Genomic DNA, 26,036 nt, shown 5'->3' on the forward strand with positions numbered 1-26,036 from the left:
CCCCGCGGCCGGGCCGGGTCGGACAGCCGGACGCGCTGGGTGGCTCTCCGGTCGCTCGGCCGGCACGTCTCAGCTGACCCAGGAAGGGCGCTCTGCTTCCGACCACCCTACTCGGCCTTAGGCGAGCGAGTTCCCAGGGCCCGGCCCACGGCCCGACCCCTGAGCCTGAGAGGAGAGCCCTCCTAGACCCTCTGATCTTCTGAAACGGACCCGCCTCTGACTCTTCAGCTCGCTCTTAGGGAAGGGGGCCCCCCGGAGCTCGGACTTTGGGCGGGGCTTGGGGAAGGGGCCCCGGGACCTCTGACCCCAGTCCGGACGGCTAGGGCAAGGATCTCCGCTGGGTCTAGTGCTCTGACCTCTGACCCAGAGACCATCGGCTGCCGGGAGGTCCCGAGTTGCTGCAGACTGAGCAGCGGACAGAGAGAGAGGTCAGGACCCAGAGCGATCTCTGAAATGGGCACACGGAGGATGGCCGTGCCAGGAGGCTCCAAGGGAGCGGTCAAAGCGAGGCGAGCGGGCACGCAGCGTGGTCTGGGTGGGTACAATCTTTGCTCCTGTCCTGCCGGGCCCCGCCCCCGCCCCCCGCCCCGAGGCGGTGCTAATTTGTGCCCCGCCCCCGGGAGAGCACTTCCGGCACAGAGGAATTCCGGGTGGGGTGAGATTGCCTGCCGGCTGTCTGTGCGGTCTTGAAGGTGGGTGCGGGGGTGCCTCATGAGTGCGGCGCCCCTCGTGGGCTACAGCAGCAGCGGCTCCGAAGATGAGGCCGAGGCCGGGGCCCGGGTTCGGCCGGGGGCTGAAGGCCGCAGTCGGTGAGGAGCGAGGAAGTCTTTCTGGGGAAGGGTGATTGGAGAGGGTCCGGGGCTGCTCGCGAGGGAAAGAAAAGGGGCACGGGGTGGGGGCAAGGAGGACCAGACAGAGCCTCGGTGTGCCCCCACCTGGCTGGGTCAAGGTTAGGAGGCAGGAAACGGGGTGGGTTTGGGTCCAGCCTCGGGCGCCGGCCCACTCTGTCTCCTGGTACGCACCACTGTACCACCATAGGTCTGTTTCCTCATTTGGAAAGTGTTTCTTTAATCTAATAAATATTCATGAAGTACTCGCTCTGCGCCAGGCTGGGAACTGGGGACTCAGCAGTGAGCAAAGTAGGAAGTCTCCTACTTTGTGGAGGAGCTTCGGTTGTTAACTGCCAGGCCTGGTACCTGCTGAGTGCTTTTCAAGCAGCACTTTCGTTCATCCCACTTTATGGATGAGGAAACGGGAGGTCCACAGAGAGCATATTACTTGCCTAAGACCACAGAGCTAGGAAGTGTCACTCTGGCTCAGGCCTGTCCAGTTCAGTTCAGTTCACTTGCTCACTTGCTCAGTCGTGTCCGACTCTTTGCAACCCCATGAATCGCAGCACGCCAGGCCTCCCTATCCATCACCAACTCTCGGGATTTACCCAAACTCATATCTGTTGAGTCGGTGATGCCATCCAGCCATCTCATCCTCTGTCGTCCCCTTCTCCTCCTGCCCCCAATCCCTCCACATATCGCTACGTGCTCCTTTGTTTCCCATGGGGACCAGGTTCCTAGAAAGTCTGCTTCCGGGAGTTGTTCACTGAGTCGTGTCCCATGCTTTACAACCCCATGGACTGCAGCACCCCAGGCTTCCCTGTCCTTCACTATCTCCCCAAGCTCGCTCAAACTCATGTCCATTGAGTCGGTGATGCCATCCAACCAACTCATCCTCGGTCATCCCCTTCTCCTCCCACCCTCAATCTTTCCCAGCATCAGGGTCTTTTTCACTGAATCAGCTCTTCACATCAGGTGGCCATAGTATTGGAACTTTAGCTTCAGCATTAGTCCTTCCAATGAATATTCAGGGTTGATTTCCTTTAGGATTGGCTGGTTTTATCTCCTTGCAGTCCAGGAGACTTTCAGGAGTCTTCTCCAGCACCACAGTTTGAAAGCATCAATTCTTCGGCACTCAGCCTTCTTTAATGTCCGACTCTCACATCTGTACATGACTACTGGAAAAATCTGGGAGACACCAATGAAAGAGTGTTGGGGAAAGAGCTTTGTGGTTATCTAATGGCACTTGGTGAGAAATAGACATGCAGAGTCACCCTGTACAAGGGGTTACAACTTTCCTCATGTGTACAGACAGAGAAAGTAGGAAGCTAACTGGGCTTATTTTCTTCTTTCATCTTGCAGGGGCCAGAGCCCCCTTCCCGGCCAGAGGTTGCCAGTACCCGACAGTGTGCTGCACATGTTCCCCAGCACTGAGGAGGGGCCTGTGGATGATAGTGCAAAACACGGGGGCCGGGTGCGCACCTTTCCCCATGAGCGTGGCAACTGGGCCACCCACGTCTACGTACCTTGTAAGTAATGCCTGAGAGACATGTGGCTGACACTGACAAGGTGCCTCTTATGGGAGGAAGCTGGCCCCAACCAGGAGGAAGCCAGAAACCTCAAGTTCTGACACTGGTAGTGAGAAAGAGATCAACTCAGCAGAGAGAGGGCAAGCTCTGGCTTCAAGTCCCACCCCACCCTAACCCTGATGAGTGAGTGGCAGGCAGAAAAAGCCCAGGCTTCAGAGTCTGACCTCACTCCACTACCCACTACTCTGGGTGCCCTTAGTTAAGTTACTAGACTTCTCAGATGCTTATTTCCCCAGCTTTTTTCAGTGTTGTGCCAATATATATATTTTATTTGTTAGAAAAGATGAGGGCATGCAGTTCTTCCTGAGCTTTCTCCATATGACACTACACGTTGGACAGCCTTCCTCTCATTACAGAAGGCAAGCTCATGATTATGGCTCCACAGTAACCCATCCTTGTGGAGAAGGCAATGGCACCCCACTCCAGTACTCTTGCCTGGCAAATCCCATGGACGGAGGAGCCTGGTAGGCTGCAGTCCACAGGGTTGCTAAGAGTCGGACACGACTGAGCGACTTCACTTTCACTTTTCACTTTAATGCATTGGAAAGGGAAATGGCAACCCACTCCAGTGTTCTTGCCTGGAGAGTCCCAGGGACAGGGGAGCCTGGTGGGCTGCCGTCTATGGGGTCGTACAGAGTCGGACACGACTGAAGTGACTTAGCAGGTAGCAGTGGTCTTGAAAGTGGGGTATGTGCCCTGAGGGAGAGATCAAGGTGACCTCTTAGAAAGAAAAGCATTAAGACTTTTTAATGTATTTCTCTTTATCTCATCTTTTTAAGTTTCTACTCTTCAGAGTGTACATTTTATAACATAATTTTGCAGTGGAGCGCATGTTTGTAATTTATTAATAAATGTACATTGACTGTAGGTATGTGTGCAAGCTCGTTTGACTAATGGCACGTGTGATCACAGTAGTTTGGATATCCCTGCTTTAGATGTGGACTTTGAGGACGCCTGCTTTCTCTGTCACATATTTCTCTTTTTACTCAAATTCTTTTCAAAAAGCATATGTATGTATATGTATCAGTTCAGTTCAGTTGCTCAGTCGTGTCCACCACTTTGCAACCCCATGGACTGCAGCACACCAGGCCTCCCTGTCCATCGCCAGCTCCTGGAGCTTACTCCATTGAGTCAATGATGCCATCCAACCATCTCATCTTCTTTTGTCCCTTTCTCCTCCTGCCTTCAATCTCTGCCAGCATCAGGGTCTTTTCAAATGAGTCAGTTCTTTGCAACAGGTAGCCAAAGTATTGGAGTTTCAGCTTCCGCATCAGTCCTTCCAATGAATATTCAGGGTTGATTTCCTTTAGGATGAACTGGTTGGATGTCCTTGCAGTCCAGGAGACTCTCAAGAGTCTTCTCCAACACCACAGTTCAAAAGCATCAGTTCTTCGGCACTCAGCTTTCTTTATAGTCCAAGTCTCACATCCATACATGACTACTGGAAAAACCATAGCTTTGACTAGACGGACCTTTGTTGGCAAAGTAATGTTCCTGCTTTTTAGTATGCTGTCTAGGTGGTCGTAACTTTTCTTCCAAGGAACAAGCTATATGTGTATTCTATAACCATAAACACATATTAAAATATGATTAGAATACATAGACATTGGCTGAGCTTCCCAGGTGGCTCAGTGGTAAAGAATCCACCTGCCAGTGCATGAGATGCAGGTTGGATCCCTGGGTCGGGAAGGTCCCCTGGAGAAGGAAATGGCAACCTGCTCCAGTAGTCTTGCCTGGAAAATTCCACGGACAGAGGAGCCTGGCAGGCTACAGTCCATGGAGTTGAAAAGAGTCGGATGCGACTTAGCGACTAAACAACAAGATGCTGGCTGCTCTCAGAGTAACTTTCTCCTAAAACCTAGAGTAACAAAAGCCTTTCTCTGCTCCTGGCCATCATGTGGCCATCCTGCTAAGAGAATGGCCCACCCACTCCACTCTTCCCCTCCAGACGAAGCCCGGGAGGAGTTCCTGGACCTGCTTGACGCACTGCTGTGCCACGCGCAGACATACGTCCCCCGGCTGGTGAGGATGGAAGCCTTCCACCTCAGCCTGTCCCAGAGCGTGGTTCTGCGCCACCACTGGATCCTCCCCTTCGTGCAGGCTCTGAAAGACCGAGTGGCCTCCTTCCAGAGGTGAGTGTCCCATGCTTCTGTCTGCCTCTCCTCTCCTTCCCCTCCAAGTTCCCATGGGGATGGACCTGTGGGATGGTGCTACCCCAGCAAGCAGGCCAGACCTAAAGGCTAGCACACTGAGTATCTCCTAGCGCTGTGCCCTGTACATGTCATCCCGTGTGACTTTGATGTATGAAACAGAACCCGTAAGATGTATATAGATAAGAAGAGATTTATTACAGGTGTTGGCTTATGCAGTTATGGAGGCCAAGAAGCCCACTATCTGCCATCTACAAGGAGAGAACCAGAAGAGCTGGTTGTGTAATTCAGTTTGATTTCAAAGTCCTAAAATAACAGGGGACTGGTGATGTAAGTCCTGATATGAGCCTGAAAGCCTGAAAACCAGGAGTGCTGATGTCAGAGGGTAGGAGAAAATGGATGTCTCAACTCATGCAGGGAAGGGGAGTTTGTCCTTCCTCGGCCTTTCTGTTCCGTTCAGGCCCTCAGCACCTTGGATAACACCCACCCGTTGAGGAAGGCCGTTTGCTTTACCCAGTTCATCAGTTCAAATGTTAGTCTTTCCAGAAACACCCTCACAGACAAACCCCAAGATAATGGCTTACCAGCTCTCTGGGCATCCCTTAGATCAGTCAGGTTAACACATAAAATTAACCATCACCAGTCTATCCCTTCTTGACTTGACACTTACATGCATCTTCTTAAACCACACTTAATCTCTAAATTAACACTACAACAAGGCCATAACTCTGCCTAACATAATACAACGTCCATTGTGCTCCTGAAAATGCACTAATCCCTTTCCCAGAAGCGGGGGTAAGGTTCTTGAGCAATGTTTTTGCTCTTCTAATCACCCCTAACTTGAATGCGTGCATGCGTGCTCAGTCATGTCCAACTCTTTGTAACCCTGTGGACTATAGCCTGCCAGGCTCCTCTCTACATGGCATTTCCCGGGCAAGAATACTGGAATGGGTTGCCATTTCCTCCTCCAGGGGATCTTCCCAACCCAGGGATCAAACCCATGTCTCCTGCATTGGCAGGTGGATTATTTTACCCCTGAGCCACCTAGGAAGCCCATAACTTGAATACCAATTAGCAACACTTAAATGCTAAAATAAAGTCATTCCATCTTATGTGATAAGGGAGTAAGAGAAGAAAACAAAGATATTTGCTTAATATATGTACAGGCAAATCTTGTTTTTTATGTTTCACCGATACAGCATTTTTTAATAAACTGAAGGTTTGTGGCAACCCTGCATTGAGCAAGTCTGTCAGCATCATGTTCCAGCATTTGCTCTTGTGTTTGTCATATTTCGGTAATTCTTGCAATATTTCAAACTTTCTCATTATCCTTATATTTGTCATAGTGATATTTGACATTATTATTGTAATTGTTTTGGGGTGCCAGGAGCCACATCCATGTAAGAGGGCAGACAATTGATAAATGTGAATGTTCTGACCGCTCCACCGACCAGCCATTCCTCCGCATCTCTCTCCCTCCCCTTAGGCCTCCCTATTCCCTGAGATACAACAGTATTGAAATTAATAACCCTACACTAGCCTCTTAAGTGTTCAAGTGAAAGGAAGGGTCACACGTCTCTCACTTCAAATCAAAAGCCAAAAATGATTAAGTGAGGAAGGCATGTCAAAAGTGGAAGGAAACTGGAAGCTAGGCCTCTTGTCCCTGTTAGCCAAGTTGTGACTGAAAAGGGAAAGTTCTTGAAGGAAATCAGAAGTACTCCTCCAGCGAATGCAGGAATGGTAAAGCAAAAGAGCCTGGAGAAAGTTTTAGTGGTCTGGACAGATGATGAAACCAGTCACAGCATTCCCTTCAGCCAAAGCCTGATTCAGAGCAAGGCCCTAACTCTTCAATTCTGTGAAGGCTGAGAGGGGAGGAATCTGCAGAAAAGTCTGAAGCTGGCAGAGGTCGGTTCATGAAGTTTAATGTAAGAAGCCGCCTCCATAACATGAAAGTGTGAGATGAAGCTGCAAGTACTGATGTAGATGCTGCCGCAAATTACCCAGAAGATCTAGCTAAGATCATTAATGAAGGTGGCCACACCAAGCAACAGATTTTTCAGTGTAGCTGAAACAGCCTTCTATTGGAAGAAGATGCCAGCTAGGATTTTCATAGACTGAAAGGGGGTGTCAGGGCTTAGCTTCACAGCTTCATAGAACAGGCTAATTCTCTCGTTAGGGGCTAATACAGCTGTTGATTTTAAGTTTAACCCAATGCTCATTTGCTATTTCAAAAATCCTAGGGCCCTTAAGAATTATGCTAAATCTACTCTGCTGATGCTCTATTAATGTAACAACAAAGCCTGGATGACAGCACATCTGTTGACAGCTTGGTTTACTGAATATTTCAAGCCCATTGTTGAGACAGCCAGCTCAGAAGAAAGATTCCTATCAAAATATTACTGCTCAGTAACAATGCACCAGGAGACCCAAGAGCTCTGATGGAGATGGACAGATGAGGTCAGTGTCGTTTCTCTGTTGCTAACACAACATCCATTCTGCAGTCCATGGATCAAGGGCTAAATTTCAACCCTCAAGTCTTATTTAAGAAATATGTTTCATTTAGGTTATAGCTGCCAAAGGTAATAATTCTGCTGATGGATCTGGGCAAAGTCAATTGAAAACCTCTGGAAAGGATTCACCATTCTAGATGCCATTAAGAACATTTGTGATTCATAGGAAAAGGTCAAAATACCAACATACACGGGAGTTTGGAAGAAGTTGATTCCAGTCCTCATGGGTGACTTTGAAGAGGGCAAGACTTCAGTGGAGGAAGTAACTGCAGATGTGATGGAAGAAGCAAGACAGCTAGAATTAGAAGTGGAGCCTCATGATGGGAGTGAGTTGCTGCCATCTCATGATAAAACTTTAATGGCTGAGGAGCTTCTTACGGCTGAGCAGAGAACGTGGCTTCTTGAGACGGAATCTACTCCTGGTGAAGATGCTATGAAGATGGTTGAAATGACGACCAAGGATTTAGAATATTACATAAACTTAGTTGATAAAGCAGTGGCAGGGTTTGAGAGGATTGATTCCAATTTTGAAAGAAGCTCTCCTGTGGATAAAGTACCACTAAACAGCATTGCATTGCATGCTACAGAATAATTGTTCATGGAAGGAAAAGAAGGTTGATGGAGCAAACTTCATCGTTTGCCTTATTGTCTTATTCTAAGAAATTGCCTTCACCACCCCAGTCTTCAGCAACCACCACCTTGACCAGTCAGCAGCCATGTACACTGAGCCAGGACCCTCCACTAGCAAAGAGATTATGACTCACTGAATGCGCAAATGATGGTTAGCAGGTTTTAGTAATAAAGTATTTAAAAAATAAAGTATGTAGATTGTTTCTTTAGACATAATGCCTTTGCATGCTTAGTTGACTGCAGTGTAGTATAGACATAACTCTTATATGCACTGAAAAGCCAAAAAATTGTGACTCACTTTATTGCTGCTACTGCTAAGTTGCTTCAGTCGTGACCGACTCTGTGCGACCCCATAGACAGCAGCCCACTAGGCTCCTCTGTCCCTGGGATTCTCCAGGCAAGAGTACTGGAGTGGGTTGCCATTTCCTTCTCCAATGTGTGAAAGTGAAGTTGCTAAGTCGTGCCAGGCTCTTAACGACCCCATGGACTGCAGCCTACCAGGCTCCTCCATCCATGGGATTTTCCAGGCAAGAGTACTGGAGTGGGTGCCATCGCCTTCTCCATACTTTATTGCAGTATTCACTTTATTGCCGTGTTCTAGATCCAAACTCACAGTGTCCCCGAGGTGTCCGGTATTTATACTCACAGATGTATTCATAAAATAAGGAAATTCTCATGATAATTACAGTCCTCATTTCTGTAACTGGTCACGTGGTCACAGCTGATATTTACAGCTACCTTCCACTTCCTAGCTCTCTATTCCCTTTGCCTTTGGCAAGCACCTCAGGTGGTTATGGTTCTTTACCTGGGGTGGTGACCCAAACCTTTATTCCTGAAGGATCAGGGCCATTACTAGTCCTGCCTGGGTTGGTTGGTGTACTTTTCCGCTGGCCTGAGTCAGTGGGCATGGTTAATACTAAAAGATCTAACAGCAGGTCTTCTGTATCCCAGGCACCCTCTGCCTTATCTCCATCATGGAGTTCTAGTCCAGTTTCCCCTTGGTAGTCAGGATCAAGGACCCCAGCCAACACTGGAACTTTTTGTTGATTCAAAGGTACAGGAGCCCAAAGTGGCAAGTCTTTTTTTTTTTTAATATTATTTATTTGGCTGTACCGTGTCTTAGTTGCAGCATGTAGGATTAGTTCCCCAACCAGGGATCAAACCCTGGCTCCCTGCATTGGGAGTGTGAAGTCTTAGCCACTGGACCACCAAGGTGGCAAGTCTCAACTTCCAGTTCAATGAAAGCACTATGTCTCCTATGGGAAGTATTCCTCCCTCTGGAACTGAGACCTCTGGGCTACCAGAGCATGAAGTTGTGGGAACAGAAAGTAAACATTTTGCTAATAGATCACTCATATTAGCGGTTCCACTCCCATTTCCACCCCTTGATTCCTGGCCCTGTGAATCCTGGCTATGGGAGAATCAGCACCATATATGTCTGTTGATTCAGAGCAGATACAGATAGCGTGGGTTCTGTTATAGAATAAAGTACATGAAAAGTGTTAATCACTCAGTTGTGGTCGACTCTTTTCAACCCCATGGACTGTAGCCTGCTAGGCTCCTCTGTCCATGGAATTTTCCAGCAAGAATATCAGAGTGGGTTACCATTCCTTTCTCCAGGGGATCTTCCCAATCCAGGAGTCAAAGCCGGGTCTCCCGAGTTGCAGGTGGATTCTTCACCATCTAAGCAACCAGGGAAGCCCAAGAATACTGGAGTGGGTAGCCTATCTCTTCTCCAGGGGATCGTCCCAACCCAGGAATCTAACCCAGGTTTCCCGCATTACAGGCAGCTTCTTTACCATCTGAGCTACGTGGGAAGCCCCCTGTTGTTGCTTAGCCGGGGTCAGAATTGTCTTTTTTTTTAACCTACAAGGAAAAAATTGGCCCTTAAGTCATCTATTAACACCAACCTGATGATGTCTTTCTCAGTTCCCATCAGTAAAGCTGAAATAGTCTCAAATTGCTTATCAAAATCAACTGTTCTTTATAAAGTAAAATTTTTACTAGCATCTGAATGAAGCTCTGGACTCAGCGATTATTTAAGCTCTTGTATTCTAGGATTGAGTTTACCACCTGTATAACAGGGCAACAATACTACACGTGAAATGAGTTAACTATAGTTTCAAAGTGATGTTTCTTTAATATAAACTGTTTTCTCTAAAAATATTTTCCTTATCATTTTTCCTGAAATGTGGTTCTTCTGAATTTCAGATTCTGCTTTACCACCGACCAGGTAAAGATTTACACCAATCAAGAGAAAACCAGGTGGGTCTCCCTGCTCTGCCCCCAGTTGTTCCCAGAAGAGGATTCTTTGCAGTAAAGACTTGAGGAGGCCTTGTCTGTCTCATTTTTTGGTTTGTTTGTGTTTTAACCAGCTCTATGACTACCAAGGCAGTTGTCCCCAAATCTGAACCTTTCATTAAGAAAAATAACTCCGGGAGCATAAGAGGAGGAGCAGAGGTAGAGAATAACATCTTGGTTTAGTGGGGAAAGCCTGAGACAAAAAAACCCTGGGTGCCTGCCCAGCTGTCTCCAATTTAACGTTGAGCTCATACCTTCAACCTCTGTGACCTGCCATTTCCAAGCTGTCACAGGCATGCCCTGACACATCTATCAGTGGGCAGTTGTGAGGCTCAAATGAACTGAACGAGTTTTATAAAAGCATTCAAGGATGAGATGAACAAAAGAAATTGTTATTAACAAGGCTTCAAAGCAAACGTCCTTGTCACATCCACTCACTGAGTTGCCTTCTGCTCTCAGCACCTCTGAGAGGACAGCTCATTCCTTCATTCTGCAAAATTGGTTCAGCACGTCCTGGTGCCAGAGACTTGCTGTACACTGCAGGTCAGCAATGAAAAGGTCAGCACAGTCCTTGCTCTTTGGGGTCTCACGTTCTGCAGGGGGAGATAAACAAGGAAATGAGACTCTTAGAAACTACTGTGATATGAGTCTGGATCATGCAGCCAAGGACGCCCCTAGGGAGCTGGCATTTGCCAGTGACCTAAGGATGAAAAGTAATGAGCCTTGGGAAACGCTACTGAGAGAGCCTCCAAGCAGAGGACACAGCCAAGGAGGTGGTCTAAGGAGGAAGGAGCCTGGCTTGTTTGAGGAGGCCAATGAAGCGGAACCCAGGGAGCAAGTGGGAGAGTGGGAGGAGATGAGTCAGTCTGGGTTAGCTCCTACCGGGCCTTCAAGGTCAGGGTCAGGAGTTTTCAGGGTCACGGAAGCCACTGGAGGGATCTGCACAGAGACGTGATCCAACTTACGTTTGTAACTGCTGGTCTGGCCCAATCGTGTCTGTGGCTCCCACATGGAGACAAGATGTAAAGGAGGTTGGATGCAGGGAGAGAGAGAGGAGACAGGTGTCACCATCCAGGTGAGGCGCCGAGGGTGTCCTGACTCAGGGTGATGGCAGTGCAAGGGCCAAGAAGCAGACGTATTCCTGATACGCTGCAGAGAGAATCAACCAGAATCATCAGTGAGTCGGATCTATGCACAGTAAGGGGAAGAACCAAAGTAGATGCCTGGACTTGGGGTTTGAACAGCTGGGTAAATAAATGGTCCCACTTCCCGAGTTTGGAAACACCTGTGGGAGGAAAATCGGTTTTGCTTTGTTCCCAGTAAACGTTGCCACTGATGATATCCCCGGGTACCCATGGGTGGAAGAGGTACATACACAGTCAAGCAGACAGGAGAGGTGCCAGCCAGAGATGGAAATGTGGGAGCCATCGGGCTGTGTGATACTGAAACCAGGGCTGGGGTGGGGGCCAGGGCACACAGAGCACATCAAAGGCCTGAGGGCTGGGCTCTGCAACCCTTGACCATTTAGAGGCTGGAAAGAACAGAGGGCAGCAGAGGAGACTGAACCGGAGGCCAGAGGCAGGGTCACACCAGGACTGTGTAGTGGGTGGTCTCTTGGAGCCAAGAGGAAAAAAATGGGTTTCAGGGAGAGAGGAACCAGCTGTGTCAGACCCTGCTGAGAGGCCAAGGTGAGGCCGGAGAAGTGTCCATCAAGTGCAGTAACCCGGAGGTGGGCGGCAGCTTTGATGCGAGCTGGCTGAAGATGGCGGGGCGGGAGAGACAGCAGAGGGAGACAGAGCATCTGAACATCAAGTCTAACTGAGGATGGAATGAAGACTGGCTGAGAACTCGGGTTCAAAGGAGGGGTTTTAAGGATGAGAGAGTCCAGTGGTTAAGACACTGAAGTTCCACTGCAGGAGGCACGGGTTTGATCTCCAGTGGGGGGAACTAAGATCCCACATGCTGTGCTGCGGGGCCAAAAATAAATAAGAGAATAAAGATGAGAGTGTGCTACTGGGAGGGAGTCAGTGCCAGAGAGGGAAGCCCTGGAGAAGGACCCACCTGGGAGCGATGATGGTGAGCCTGGCTACAGAAGCATTGGGTCCGTAGACTTGGCAGCGGCAGATGATGATGGTCCTTCAGGGGATCTTAGACCCTAGGGAAAGAGGGGAGGTGTGTGGTTAGAGCTAGGGGAGGATGGGAGAGCCAGCTGGGAGAGCAGGGTAGTGAACTGAGTTCATGACCCAGACCTCCCGGCTTCCTTCTGTCGCATCCTCTGCCCTCCTCACGGCTGGTTTACATTCTCAGCGGCCGTGTCTCACACCAGTGTTGTCTCCACTGCTGTCTCCCCCCAGGACCTTTGTTGGGCTCGAGGTCACCTCAGGGCACGCCCACTTCCTGGACCTGGTTGCAGAGGTAGACAGGGTCATGGAGGAGTTTGACCTCAGCACTTTCTACCAGGTAATCAACGGGCGTCATTTTTCCTCTCCACCAACCCATCTCTAATGGCAATAAATCCAGCTTAAAGAAACCCTTGCAGAGCCCCCCAGAACTTTCCCAGGGGAAGCGTCCATTCGCCTGGCCCTCAGATGACCCACACCCCTGGGGAGTTGAGGGTCTGATGTTGGGTCAGATATTACCCTGCCAAAGTCCAGCATTTCTTACAAATTTTCTGTTATCTCTTCAGTATGCTCGACGAGATCTGTGCCTTTGATTCTGATGTATCCATGCTTATCTTTATATTTTTTAAGAAGTAGCTTTCCCTAGTATTTTTTAGTCACATCGACACTCCAGATAGAGTCAAAGCTTCACATCCCTTCCTGTGCCTTACCCCGTGCCCTCCAGGGGAACTTGAACCTACCCAAGTTGAATGTTATGGCTTTAAAGGGCCGGTGGTTTTGCTTGATATATTCTTTTAAAGTCATGCTGTGATATAGAAGTATGAATTTGAATGGAGATAATTTACAGTTTAATCATAATTTTAGATATTTCAGGTTTTGTTCACCTTAAAAAGTATGTCATCTATTGAAATGTTTCACATCAGAAAACATTAAATCTGGGACATGGGTTCTCTTCCATGTCCCAGATGTAAGGACTCAATGTTATGACATGTAAAGGAGAGCCTCTGAGAACAGGACTGTCTTAGCTCAGGCTGCCATAGCCAGATACCAGAGACTGGATGACTTAAACAATAGAACTTTATTTTCTCGCAATTCTGGAGCCTAGAAGCCTGAAACCAAGGTGCCATCATGGTCAGTTTCTGGTGAGGCCTCTTTTCTTGGCTTATCGATGGCCATCTTCCCATCATGTCCTCATTCGATGGAAAGAGAGAGGGAGGAGCCATCTGCCGCCTCTTATGTGGGCACTAACCCCCTCATGAGGGCTCCACCTTCATGACCTCAGCTAAACCCAGTTATCTCCCAAGGGCCCCTTCTCCAAATACCATCACCTTGGGGATTAAGACTTTAATATATGAATTGGGATGGGGGGGAAGGGAACACACAATTCAGTCCATAGCAAGGACTAGCCCAGGGCTATTGTATCTATCCGTGGAGGCACCTGGGATCAACACCAAGGATCTAGTCTCCGTGGATCAGGTCAGGGATCCAGTAGGGATACTGGGACAACTCTCGTCGCGGAGCTCTTGTGACATCTGCCACGGCATCCAGGTGACCACCTGCCTCCCTGCTGTTCCTCTGCAGGACCCCTCCTTCCACATCAGCCTGGCCTGGTGTGTGGGTGACGCGCGTCTCCAGATGGAAGGGCCGTGCCTGCAGGAACTACAGGTGAATTCCTGGCACGAGAGCCAGGCAGGTGCTGAACTCCGGAAGTAAAGCTGTGGAAGGTGGGGGATGGGAAGGGGGCTGACAAACCCTGAGGATTAGACCCACAAACTGGAATCCCTGGGAGATAACTGGCCTGGCCAGAGAGACCCACACCTCCTGCTCCTCCTCTCAGCGCAGTCTCAGACCAGCGGCAGGACACCACCTGGGAGCTTATTAGCGACACCCACTCTCTCGCCCCAACCCAGACCTAAGGAGTCAGAAGTTAACAAGATGTCTGGGGATTTGTGTGCACGTTAAAACTGGAGACGCCCTGCCGGAGAACACTGATCTCAGAGGACGCTGCCAACTTCCCTTCAAGTCCACAGCCCCTCACCCAGAGGTCAAAGGCTCGGGTGCTCACAGGGGCCCGGCAGGGGCTGGAAATGAGTGAAATGTGCCAGGTGTCCAGAACGTCCATCCTCACAGCCTTTCTCATCTTGTGATAAGTAGGGGGTAACTTTCACTTTCCCGTCAGTGCCCTCAGAGGAGCTGATACCTCTCGGAAAGGAGACGGTGGGGAGTTGCTGTGTAGGAATGTGGACCTTGTGTTGCAAGCACTTGTTTTTCAAGAAAAGCCAGAAACCTAGATTTTTTTTTTTTTATGTGTAATCACCCTATTTTCAAATGTTGGCCACCAGTATGTATTTTTTAAGAAAATATTGTTTGAGCCAAAGGAAACACATGCAGGCAGGAGACAGCCCCTGGACCATTATCAGGTAGCCACGTCTGTTCTTGGCCTGATCACGCTGGAGGTGGCAAGGAGCTCTGGGCTCCGGCTCCAGCAGACCCAGGTCCCAAGCCTGGTTTTATTGGATTCTATGATCCAGGACTCTGAGCATCCATTTCCTCGTCTGCCAAGGTGGGATGATAGTACTGACCTCACAGAATAGCAGAGCTGATTAGACAAGGTATCCTAACCTGTGAAGGATTTCGGTAGGCTGGCTTTGTTTGCAGTGCCGTCTGGGTCCCTGATTCCTCTTAACGCAACTGTCCTCTCCTGGCTCCTGCTTTTAAGGGAATCGTGGATGAGTTTGAAGACTCCGAGATGCTGCTCCGTGCATACGCTGAGCAGATTCGCTGCAAGTCTGGGAACAAATTCTTCTCGATGCCTTTGAAGTGAGCACCAGAGGCCCTCATTGTCTTGGGCCCCTCTGCAGCCAGACAGAGATGGAAGAACCCACTCAGATCGCTGGGGATGCTGCCAGCCCTCCACTGGGGGGCCTGGCCGGAGGAGGCACAGCTGCTCTGGGTGCTCTCCGGGAGCTGGTTCTCTTGGCGCCTTTGAGTTGCAGGTCAGGTACCACTGCATTGTAGTCTTTCCCAGAAATCACCAGTAGAGGGCAGCCTGGGCTTCCTAGTTCTAGGTCTGTGGTGGTTATGCAAAAAAGCAAAACAAAACAAAAAATGGGGGTCACCTGGTGAGCCCACCCGTACTCAGCCAGTACCCCCATGGTAGTCCCGCCAACAAATGGCCCCTCCCCCACACCCCCTTGGGCTGTCTGCATTTGGATGCCATTGGCCCCCAGACAAGGGCTTTTTGAAGCCGTCATGCCCTGTCTCATCTCTGCTCAGGCCTGACAAAGGGTGCTTCCACGGGCCTGTCATGCTCCCTCCTTGAAGCGGTGTCGCTTTTATTTATTTATTTTTAGTCTCACCCCCTCCTATGCCAGTGGAGGCCATCTCAGGGCCAAGGCCCAGGGTGCTAATTTGCGGTTTAGCATCAGTTTTCTCCATTCCTTCCTCCCACTCACCCCCAGCCAGGTGCCTGGGAGACTTGAGCAGATGTTTCATCTTGGCCTGACTGGTGGCTTTAAGCCAGGCCTCCAACGCTCTGACCTCTGGCTTCCCATCAGCTTCCCAAAGAAACCAAGAGGCGCCTTCCTGAGGCAGAGCTCTCTTTCTGCCGCCTCCGGCTGCCTGCTGCGGCCTGCGGGCGTTCCGGGGGCACTCAGAGGAAGGGCCAGGGCTTGCACAGGGGTTTTTGTTTTCCTTGAGCCCTCAGCAGAGCCAAGGGCCAGTCCTCTCTCCAGCGGCCACCTGGATTTCTAGTGATGGCGGAAGAGACACTTTTATGTTTTAGTTTTAAATTATGTTCAGCAAATAAAATTAGGATTTTTATTTTGGACTCTGTTTTGGACTGCTTCTGTTCAACCAGGTGCAAAGATGACTTTCCTCTGCCCCCATCTTCTCTAGCCTGCTTCATGGTGGGAATGCACTCTTGGGAGTCTCCCTTATGACCTCTTAAGGTGGCCATGAGAAGCCTTGATGATGCATCAGTACAGGGTGCGGGCACCTGGCCTGCCAGGACTGCTCGCCAGAGCGGGGTACCTGGACCAAGATAGAAGCAGAGACATCTAGACACGAACCTGCTGTGACACTTCCGGAGTCCTTTCTAGAACCCTCTCATCTCTTCCTCCCAGGAACCCCCTGGAGAGTAAACCAGGTAGGAGTGATTATTCTGCTTTTCCAGAAAAGCAGGTTCCATGAATTGTCACATGAGAAGTCAGACAAGGCCCTAACCTTAGTGCTGTCCTTTGCAGCCTGCCAGGCCTGCTCTCCCTGCTCCAGCCCAGACCACCCCCTCTCCCCTGGGAAGGATGTGGGGAGAAGGGGGCCTGTGGCTCTGGTTCCCACTCTCCTTCCTACACCTCTGAACCTCCCTCCTGGCCTCTTCGTGAGGCCAGTTCCCAATCACCACCCTGGAGAGACCCAGGAAATCACATTCTGTGCCTTCTTCCCCAAGCCCTCTGCAGGGAGCTGCTGATTCAACCAGGATTGGCCAGTCAGGTCTGCTGGCTTTTGAGGTCACACGGGCTGGAGAGGGAGATGCAGGCCAGCCTTCCTGGCAATTCCGCTGTGCAGCCAGCGCTTACTGACACCTGCTCTGTGCCAGCCCCTGACCTGGGCAGCTAAATGAATCAGCCTCCTGCAACCCACTGGATGCTAATGAGGGGGTGGGGCTGACACGGTGCAGAGAATACCCATTCCCATCTGGGAGATGCAAGCAAAACCACCCAATTTCCTGCAGGTTCCAATTTCAGGATAGTGACCAGCATCTCACAAGGCAGGTATTGAGGGCGTGGACCACCTGATCCTCCTCATCAGGGCCCTGGAGCCTCCATCTCAGGCACTCCTTCTTCCTGGGAGGGCCCCCCTCAGCCCCTACCCCCACCCCCCATGTCATGTAGCATCACCATTAACAAACCCAGGGGGACTGATTGACCGACCGGCCCCCTGGGGGAGGATGTGGTGCAAGGATGGAATTAGAGTGCGGCATCTTTGAGAGATGGGCCAAGATCAATAACCGGCTCTTCCAGGGAGAATGGAGGTGGTGATGGAGGAAGCAGGAGATTCACCGAGGGGGGAGGGGCGGCGGGCAGCAGGGCTTGGCGGGCTCCCAGACGCTGAGCGCGCCGCTGGAGAGGCTGCGATCGGGCGCCGCGCTGACAGTGCAGAAGCAGCTGGGGCTCTTCCATAAGAGGAGATGTGTTCAGGAGACAGGAGGCGAGACCAGAGCCAGCTGGGGTCCACCCCTCAGCAGGCCGGCTCGGAATAAAGACACGCTCTCGAGGGGGGGTTTATCACACCAGGGAGGGTGCAAAATCAACACATCTGTCCTTAGATGTTCCCCACAGGGCAGGGAAATCATCATCTCCCGGCCTGTTTGGCCCCCTTCCACCTGGCACTCTCCGGTCTCTCCACACGCCTCTCCAGACCACCCCAGCTTTGTTTCCAAGGAAGAGGGAAATTACCCCAGCTTGTTTGTTTATTCCCGGTCTCGGTACCAGGAGCCCCGAGGGGCCTGCAGCAGGGCGGCCTTGGGTTGGGGGTGGGGGGCTCCGGGCCTGCCTCCAACCCACCCTGCCTTTCCTTTACTGAAGGAGGGGTCTTGGCCTCTACCTGAGCCAGAACCTGCCTTTTACAAATAAGGAGGTTGACCCCAAAAGGGGAGATCACCTGCTCAAGATGGCCCAGTAAATAAATAAAAAGTTTTAAGAAGGTTGCCCAGTAAGTAAATTTGTGCTGGGCCGGAACCCCTGGCCTGGCTTTGGATCCAGAGCTATTTGTATAACCTCTCACACTCCAGCAGGGTCTCAGAATGAAACTGTGCTGTGAAATGAGGTGTCTGGGATTTAATTAAAAAAGACTCCGGGACAAAAATGAGGGGAGGGTTAGGGGCTAGATGAAAAGATTGAGGCAAGATATGGGTGGTGTTTCAAAGCTGGGTGACTGAGAATAGATAGATGTATATATATAACTGAGTCACTTTGCTGTGCACCTGAAATTAACATGACACTGTTAATCAACTATACTCCAATTTAAAAAAAAACAACAACTGGGTGACTGAAAGGTTGGAGTTCACAGGGCTCAGTCCCACTGGTCCCCTCAGGCCTCGGGGTCTGGCCAGAGCCACAGAACTGCAGACCCCTGTGATGGGTGCAGGTACAAACCCACCTTGAAGCCCTGAGGTACCTGTAGGGGCCAAAACCAGTCACTAGAGAGAAAACAGCAACCAGCCCTGTCTGACTGTGGGTAAGCAGACAGCACTGCTTACGGTTCCTGGGCTCCCATCCTTACTAGGTACCCCTAAAAGCAAGCCTTTTTTTTTTTTATTTTGCCAATTGTGAATAAATATTATGAACGATTGCAGTGCAATCAGTTAAATGGAGACAACCCTGTTGTCCATTTCTGATGACTGCACTACATTTCCCAGAAGGAAATTTCAAAGTGAAAACTTTAGAAATCCATTTCCCAAATGAGGGGCCCCACACAAAAGGTCGTGGAAATGGATGAAATTGTCCCCTTTGTCCAAACCTCGACTTCTTTTCCCTCAGGATGCTCTGTTCAACACCAGGTAATGTCCACCGTCGGTGCTGACCAAGATTCGGTGCTGACCAAGATTCGGTGCTTGACCAAACTTCAGTCACGTTCTCCTGAACCCTCTCCCTAACAAGGAACAGAGACTGAGTTAGAACCCCAGGTTTCTCTGTTTGTAAATGGAAAGGCACCATGTTCGAGAACACAGGGGCTTCTTGGGACTTCCCTGGGGATCCGGTGGCTGAGACTCCGAGTTCCCAACGCTGGGGTCCTGGGTTCCATCCCTGATCAGGGAACTAGATCCCACATGCCACATCTAAGAATGAAGATGGACGATCTCAACCGCCACAACTAAGACCCGGTGCAGCCAAATTAATTAATTTTTTTTTAAAAAAAGCATTAGTTAAAAAAAAATAAACATGGGGGCTTGTTGATTGACTGAAACTGTCTTCATATTTCTGTGGACCACACACTTCTATGGCCCTAGTACTGTCTGTTTTCACTGATAATACTTTACCCGAAACTCTAGAGCTAACACAGCCCCTCTTGGGGTTCCTGGAATCTGTTCAAATTAGTCTACCTAAGGGGAAGCCCTAGAGCAAAACAGAACTCAAATTTCTGATGCACAATGGTCCACTTTTTTCACTTGCTATGAAGAAGCCAAAAAGCAGCTAACTGATTCAAACTATTGAAGTTCTTCAACAATGTCTTCGGAAAATATTTTCTGATCCAGTAAACTCCATAGACCCCTTTACAGTGCCCGAGTCCCCCCTTCCAGCTATGACATCTGTCCTCCCCAAAATGTCCTTCACCAGCAGCGGACATGGGTTTGATCCCTGGTCCGGGAAGATTCCACATGCCATGGGGCAAATAAGCCCATGCGCCACAACTACCAAAGCCTGTGTGCCAAGAGCCCACACCCCACAATAAGAGAAGCCACGGCAGTGAGAAGCCTGTGCACCAGGAGTAGAGAGTAGCCACCGCTTGCCACAACTAGACAAAGTCTATGCATAGCAAGGAATACCCAGTGCAGCCAAAAAGAAATAGTGTTGTTTTTTGTTTTTTAACTTTCCTGATCTGCCGAATGAAAAGGGAAAAATTTATTGAAGAACTGAAGACTGTCCTGGGAGCATACTCTCCGGATTCCCCAACTGATGTCAACTTATCTCCCTACCAGTTGACCCTAGGGATGCTGCCCTTTGGTTTGGAAGGCCAAAGGGAACCCCATTTCTGAAGACCCTCAAGAGTCTCAGATGACCCTGATTCCCACAGGAGAATGAGGGAAGTAAGAGAAAAGTCACCAGGAGCCATTCCACCAAAACGGAGGGGTCCTGTATTCAAAATTGTAAACAGCAAAGAGATGAGCTGTGGCTGCCCATCTAATTGATGGCCATCTCCATCAATTAGAAACAACGCAGTCAGGGCTGGACCTGACCTCCCAAACAGCCTCTGCTCTGACCACAAGCTTTGTAAATGGCCTCAGGCCAGAGCTCCATGACACATTACAGAGAAATAGTATTAATGGGCAAAATGCAAACTTGTCTAACTCTAGGCATTAGCCCAGCATTATGAAGATGGTATTTCCAGAAAATTGCAAGCTTAAGGCACTGCAGTTAAAACAGCTAGAAGGACCTGAAAATTTTAATCTATGGCAAGCTCCAAAATCATGGTCCCCTCCTTCTGAAATTGTAAGAAAGAAGGACTTGAGTCTAGGAGTGGCCAGACCTCGAGAAGAGGGGAAAGCTACCCCTTAAGATAGAAATGGATCTTTCCATGCCCCTGCCTAGGATTCCCGAATAGCACTGAAAGCCAGAAGGTCTTGAGGGGCCCTGACTGATAATCCAAGGTATATTAGAAAGGAAATGCTCAGCCCCTACTTCTAATCCATGCATGACTCCCATTTGGGCCATCAAAACCCACAATGGGCAAAGAGGTTAGTTAGTCCAGATCTGAGATTTATTAAAATCATCAAACTCAGATTTGCCCTGCTGCCCAATCCTAGCACTATCCCATCTGCTGTTCCTCCCAACACCCAATACTTTCAGCCCTCAACTTGTGTTCTGCCTTGTTGAAGGCTTCCCAGGTGGCTCAAACGGTAAAGCATCTGCCCACGGTGCAGGAGACCTGGGTTCGATCCCTGGGTTGGGAAGATCCCCTGGAGAAGGAAATGGCAACCCACTCCAGTACTTTTGCCTGGAAAATTCCATGGACTGAGAGGCTCCTCAGAGCCTGGTAGGCTATAGTCCGTGGGGTCACAAAGAGTCGGACACGACTGAGAGACTTCACTTTACTTTATTTTTTTATTTTTTATTTTTTTTGCCTGTCTATTGTAGTTAGTGCAAGATTCAAATATGACTGCCAGGGAAGTCTCATGTATTTCTTATTATATCACAGGATCACACATTATAATTTTTAAAAGACCAAAATACTACCAAAGTAGTGTTTTGATTTAAATTATATAAGCTTATCACTCTAGGAAAATTTGAAGATATTAGGGAAGAAAATGAACATTTGATTATTACTAGATGCCAGACAGAAAAGGGTGTTTTATAAACCACCTCAGAACCACCTTGTAAGGAAGGTTATAGGTTGTTCATATTTTTTTTTTTTTTAAAGTTTCAATGAGTCACCAGCATTTTTTTATTTTTTTTTATTTTTTTTTATAAGTTATGTATAATATCACCCTTTACCCATTAATGTTTCAATGTGTATATCCTAAGAATTAGGATACTCTCTTACATAATCAATATGAAATGTTTAACTCTTAGATATCTATTAACCATATTGCAGTTTTATCAACGGATGGAACAAAGGCCTATGTAGCATTTTTTCATTAAGTACAGGATCCAGTCTAGGGTCACACACAATACACTTAATATTCAGACTTCTTGAATTTCCTTTAATCTGAAATAATTTCTCGGCTTTTCTTTATCTTTTATGACATTGACATTTTTTAAACAGTACATACATCCTTCCTCCCTTTCCTTCTCAGTAGAAAGATCATCATTTGGAGCTTCTCTACTGTTTCCTCATGATTGGATTAAAATTCTTAATATAAATATTATTCAAGTAATTTTATGTCCTTTCCAGGGTATCATATACAGTGGCACATGATGTCCATCTGCCCTTCATTGTTGATGTCAACTCTGATCTCCTGGCCAAGTTATGGTCCAGTTACATGGTCACGTGGTCACTATTTTTTTCTCTTGCAGCTAAGAAGCAATCTGTCAGGAGATACTTTTCTTTTTTTTTTTTTTTTTAATTTTTCAGCACTTTATTTTTTTTTTTTTTAATTTGATAAATTTAACGCCTTTTATTGCCATACCTCATTTTACTGTGCTTTGCTTTAGTGAACTTTATAGATACATGTTTTTTTTTTTTTCCTTGTTAATTTTCTGTTTAGTTGATCTATCCATAAGTGTGAGTGGGGTATTAAAGTCTCCCACTATTATTGTGTTATTGTTAATTTCTCCTTTCATACTTGTTAGGATTTGTCTTACATACTGCGGTGCTCCCATGTTGGGTGGATATATATTTTTATATATATATATAAATATATATATATATATATATATATATATATATATATATTGGGGTTCCAGAAGAAGAAGACAAAAAGAAAGACCATGAGAAAATACTTGAGGAGATAATAGTTGAAAACTTCCCTAAAATGGGGAAGGAAATAATCACCCAAGTCCAAGAAACCCAGAGAGTCCCAAACAGGATAAACCCAAGGAGAAACACCCCAAGACACATATTAATCAAATTAACAAAGATCAAACACAAAGAACAAATATTAAAAGCAGCAAGGGAAAAACAACAAATAACACACAAGGGAATTCCCATAAGGATAACAGCTGATCTTTCAATAGAAACTCTTCAAGCTAGGAGGGAATGGCAAGACTTACTTAAAATGATGAAAGAAAATAACCTACAGCCCAGATTATTGTACCCAGCAAGGATCTCATTCAAGTATGAAGGAGAAATCAAAAGCTTTTCAGATAAGCAAAAGCTGAGAGAATTCTGCACCACCAAACCAGCTCTCCAACAAATACTAAAGGATATTCTCTAGACAGGAAACACAAAAATGGTGTATAAACTCGAACCCAAAACAATAAAGTAAATGGCAACGGGATAATACTTATCAGTAATTACCTTAAACGTAAATGGGTTGAATGCCCCAACCAAAAGACAAAGACTGGCTGAATGGATACAAAAACAAGACCCCTACATATGTTGTCTACAAGAGACCCACCTCAAAACAGGGGACACATACAGACTGAAAGTGAAGGGCTGGAAAAAGATTTTCCATGCAAATTGGGACCAAAAGAAAGCAGGAGTCACAATACTCGTATCAGATAAATTAGACTTTAAAACAAAGGCTGTGAAAAGAGACAAAGAAGGTCACTACATAATGATCAAAGGATCAATCCAAGAAGAAGATATAACAATTATAAATATATATTCACTTTACTTTACTTTCACCTGGGATAACCAATAACACACTTGGACTGTTATGCCCCAGGGATTACTGAGGCTCCCACTTTCTTCTCACACATCCTGAATGTCATTTCCAGGGACTTAAAATTCCCGGGAGACCCCACCACAATCCAACAAGGCAGATGACCTCCGTCTATGTTCTGGCAGTCGTGACAGCCCCTTTTGGATGCTGAAGACCTTTCGAAGGCATTCGCAAGAAAGGGCCGCGAGGAGGCTAGAGACGAATTTCAGCTATGCTCTCTGTGTGTCTGCTATCTGGGTCATGATATTTCAGCTGCAGGGAAAACCATCTCCCCAGACTCTGCTATTCAACATTTTTCCTCTCCCTGAAAGAAAAGGACAACTGACAAGGTTTGGGGGTCCTGCGGGATATTATAGGCCATGGAAACCTCATTTTTTTAAGTATTTTTATCTTTTTAAAATTATTTTTGGCCATGCTGGGTCTTTGTTGCTGCGTGGGCTTTCTCTAGTTGCAGCGAGCAGGGCAGGGGCTCCTCTCTGACTGTGGTGCGCAGGCTTCTCGTGGAGGGGGCTTCTCTTGCGGCAGAGCACAGGCTGCAGGGCAAGCAGGCTTCAAGAGTTGCGGCACACTTAGTTGTTCCAAGGCATGTGGACCAGGGATCTCCCCTCTGTCCCCTGCACTGGCAGGCGGATTCTTAACCACTGGACCACCAGGGGAATCCCATAATTTCTCTATGATTGCCTCACCCCTCTATGCCATGACTGGGGAGGCACCCCTAGTCCCAGTAGTTCAGAACCCCCTTTCCAAAGATGCTTTCCAAGAACCTCAAGGGCTCTCTGCTTTCACTTCCCACCCTTGAACTTTCCAAGGACTCCCTGCCTTTTTCTTGTCTGTGCATAAATAAGAGGGTCATGCCCTCAGAGTGTTATCCTAGAAGTGTAATGGACACCCAAGACCTCTGGGATAGTATAGTTTGACCTTTGACCCAGCAGCTATGGCATATCCCCCATGCCTGTGAGCCATGGCTACAACCACCACGCTTGTCTGAGCTACCCCCAATTTAGTATTAGGTCATCCGCTTGATATATATGTCCCTTGTGCTCCACAGACCCTGTCACCTAATGAAAATATACAGTACTTTTCTTCATCTTGACTTACCTCTCATGAAAGGTACTGTCTTTCTACTACTCTCTCTCCTCATGTTAGTATACATCAAAGTCAAAACCTTAACCCTGCTCCCTTGCTTCCTTTACCCACTGATGGGACATCCCTTGATTGCGTCAGTAACGCTAGATCATTGTTCTATCCTAAACTAGATTTATCAGAAAAGCCCCTCCCCCTAGTTGACCTCACTCTTCAGAGGTTAATGGCTCCTACCTCTTCCAGGCTGCACAGGCCATCACTGATCAACATAAACCTCTAGAATATCGAGGCTTGCCAAACATCAGTTCAGCCCACGTAGCTGAGTTAATTGCTCTTACCTGGGCTTGCCTAAGAGCAGAAGGAATGAAGGTTAACATCTATGCTGATAGCCACTACACCTTGGGTTAATGGATGCTTTTGGTATATGCTAGAAACAGAAGATTCATGACAGTAGCTGGTACCCTGGTCAAAAGTGGGCCCCAAATAGCAGAACTTCTAAAGGTATTGTTATTACCCCAGCAGATCATGACAGTTAAAACTGAAAGACATAGCACAAAAAAATCCAGATAAAGTCCAATAAATACAATAAATTAGTAGCATCTTCCCCAACCACTCAAAAAATCTAAGCAGTTTCCATGCTTTGGGATGGAGCCCCCTGCATCCCTCTTTGAGGCCCTAGACTCCAGTGGGATTACTCACCTACCTTCGAGGGAAAGCACTAATTTAGAAGGACTCCTGGGACTTCCCTGGTGGTCCTGCAGCTAAGACTCCGTGCTCCCAAAGCAGGGGGTCCGGGTTCGATCCCTGGTTGGGGAACTAGGTTCCACATGCCACAAGTGATCCTGCATGCCACAACAAAAATTGAAGATCCCTCCTGCTGCAAGTCAGACCCAGTGCAGCCAAATTAATTAGTCTTTAAAAAAGAATGAGTCCTAAGAAAATCATAAAAGAGGTCCACATGGCCCAGATAACAGCTTCAGACTCAGAAAGAATTGGATGGGAAAAAGCTGTCTGTTCAAGCCATTCAGATGGACTTTGGCATCACCAAGATGTCTATTTGGTAGCCCTTAATATCTCTCTCGAGTCGTTTGGTGTGGTTCACACAACATGACTCATACAGAAAGGACAGGATGCAGGATATATTAGGCAAAAGGTAGTTTGGACCATTTGGCTTTTATTTGGTTCAAGCAGTTCACTTGCCTCAATTGCCAGAAATATAAGTAAAAGTGGGGCAGGAAGGGAGGCAGCTCCCCCTCAGAACTTTCTTCACTGGCAAGTAGATTTTATCCAGGCACCAAAAGCACGAGGCTACCAATATGTTCTCACCGCTGTCTGCCTGTTTTCTAAATGGGAAGAGGCTTTCCCCTGCCCAAATGCCTCAGCAATATCAGTTGCCAAAGGGTTGCTGCAACAAATCTTCCCCACCTGTGGCATCCCCTCTACCATCTCTAGCAACAGGGGATCACATTTCATTGGTAAAATTATACAGGGAATGGAAAAGGCAGCACAATTGTCAAAGACTTCACTGTCCTTAGCATCCTCAGCCATAGAGTGCCATAGAAAAAACATAGAAACACCATCATCAAGGCTAGACTGGCTCCACTGTCCAGGACTGGCTTACACGCCCACAAGCCCTGCCTCTTGCTCTCAGGACTCTCACATTGTCACCCCTATCTTCAGGCAAGCTATCTCCCTTTTAAAAAAAATATTTATTATTTTTAATTATTTATTTATTCAACGGTGCCGGGATTCAGTCACGTGGTTTCTTTAGCTGTGGCA

The 26,036-nt window shown here is 48.0% G+C and overlaps 1 protein-coding gene and 1 long non-coding RNA gene across 9 annotated transcripts in view; one reads left to right on the forward strand and one right to left on the reverse strand.

Moving 5' to 3' along the window:
* USB1 (U6 snRNA biogenesis phosphodiesterase 1) lies at nucleotides 1-15,959 on the forward strand. Of its 7 annotated transcripts, none has more exons than XM_086350907.1 (7): nucleotides 1-535; nucleotides 2,193-2,359; nucleotides 4,368-4,551; nucleotides 9,921-9,974; nucleotides 12,365-12,470; nucleotides 13,712-13,795; nucleotides 14,850-15,959. In XM_086350907.1, exons 2-7 carry the CDS (start codon nucleotides 2,248-2,250, stop codon nucleotides 14,952-14,954), a joined length of 645 nt encoding a protein of 214 aa, XP_086207033.1. In that variant the 5' UTR covers nucleotides 1-535; nucleotides 2,193-2,247; the 3' UTR covers nucleotides 14,955-15,959. The 7 variants fall into 7 exon arrangements, 6 of the variants coding, with proteins under 6 accessions (XP_086207033.1, XP_086207030.1, XP_086207029.1 ...); XM_086350904.1 differs by lacking the exon at nucleotides 1-535 and adding an exon at nucleotides 638-809 and having other exon boundaries at nucleotides 14,041-15,959; XM_086350903.1 differs by lacking the exon at nucleotides 1-535 and adding an exon at nucleotides 638-809.
* The window catches only part of LOC147353312 (uncharacterized), a 15,434-nt gene continuing 5,333 nt past the window's right edge, over nucleotides 15,936-26,036 (reverse strand). For both annotated transcript variants that reach the window (XR_015145524.1, XR_015145525.1), the window contains exons 2-3: nucleotides 18,650-18,781; nucleotides 15,936-16,261 (exon numbers count right to left, since the gene is read on the reverse strand). This is a non-coding gene — a long non-coding RNA (uncharacterized LOC147353312). The remainder of the gene's footprint in view (nucleotides 16,262-18,649; nucleotides 18,782-26,036) is intronic.

The sequence above is a fragment of the Bos grunniens genome, chromosome 18 (assembly GCF_055505025.1).
Source record: "Bos grunniens cultivar Pamir isolate PY7600 chromosome 18, Bosgru_T2T1.0, whole genome shotgun sequence".
Taxonomy (NCBI): Eukaryota; Metazoa; Chordata; class Mammalia; order Artiodactyla; family Bovidae; genus Bos; species Bos grunniens.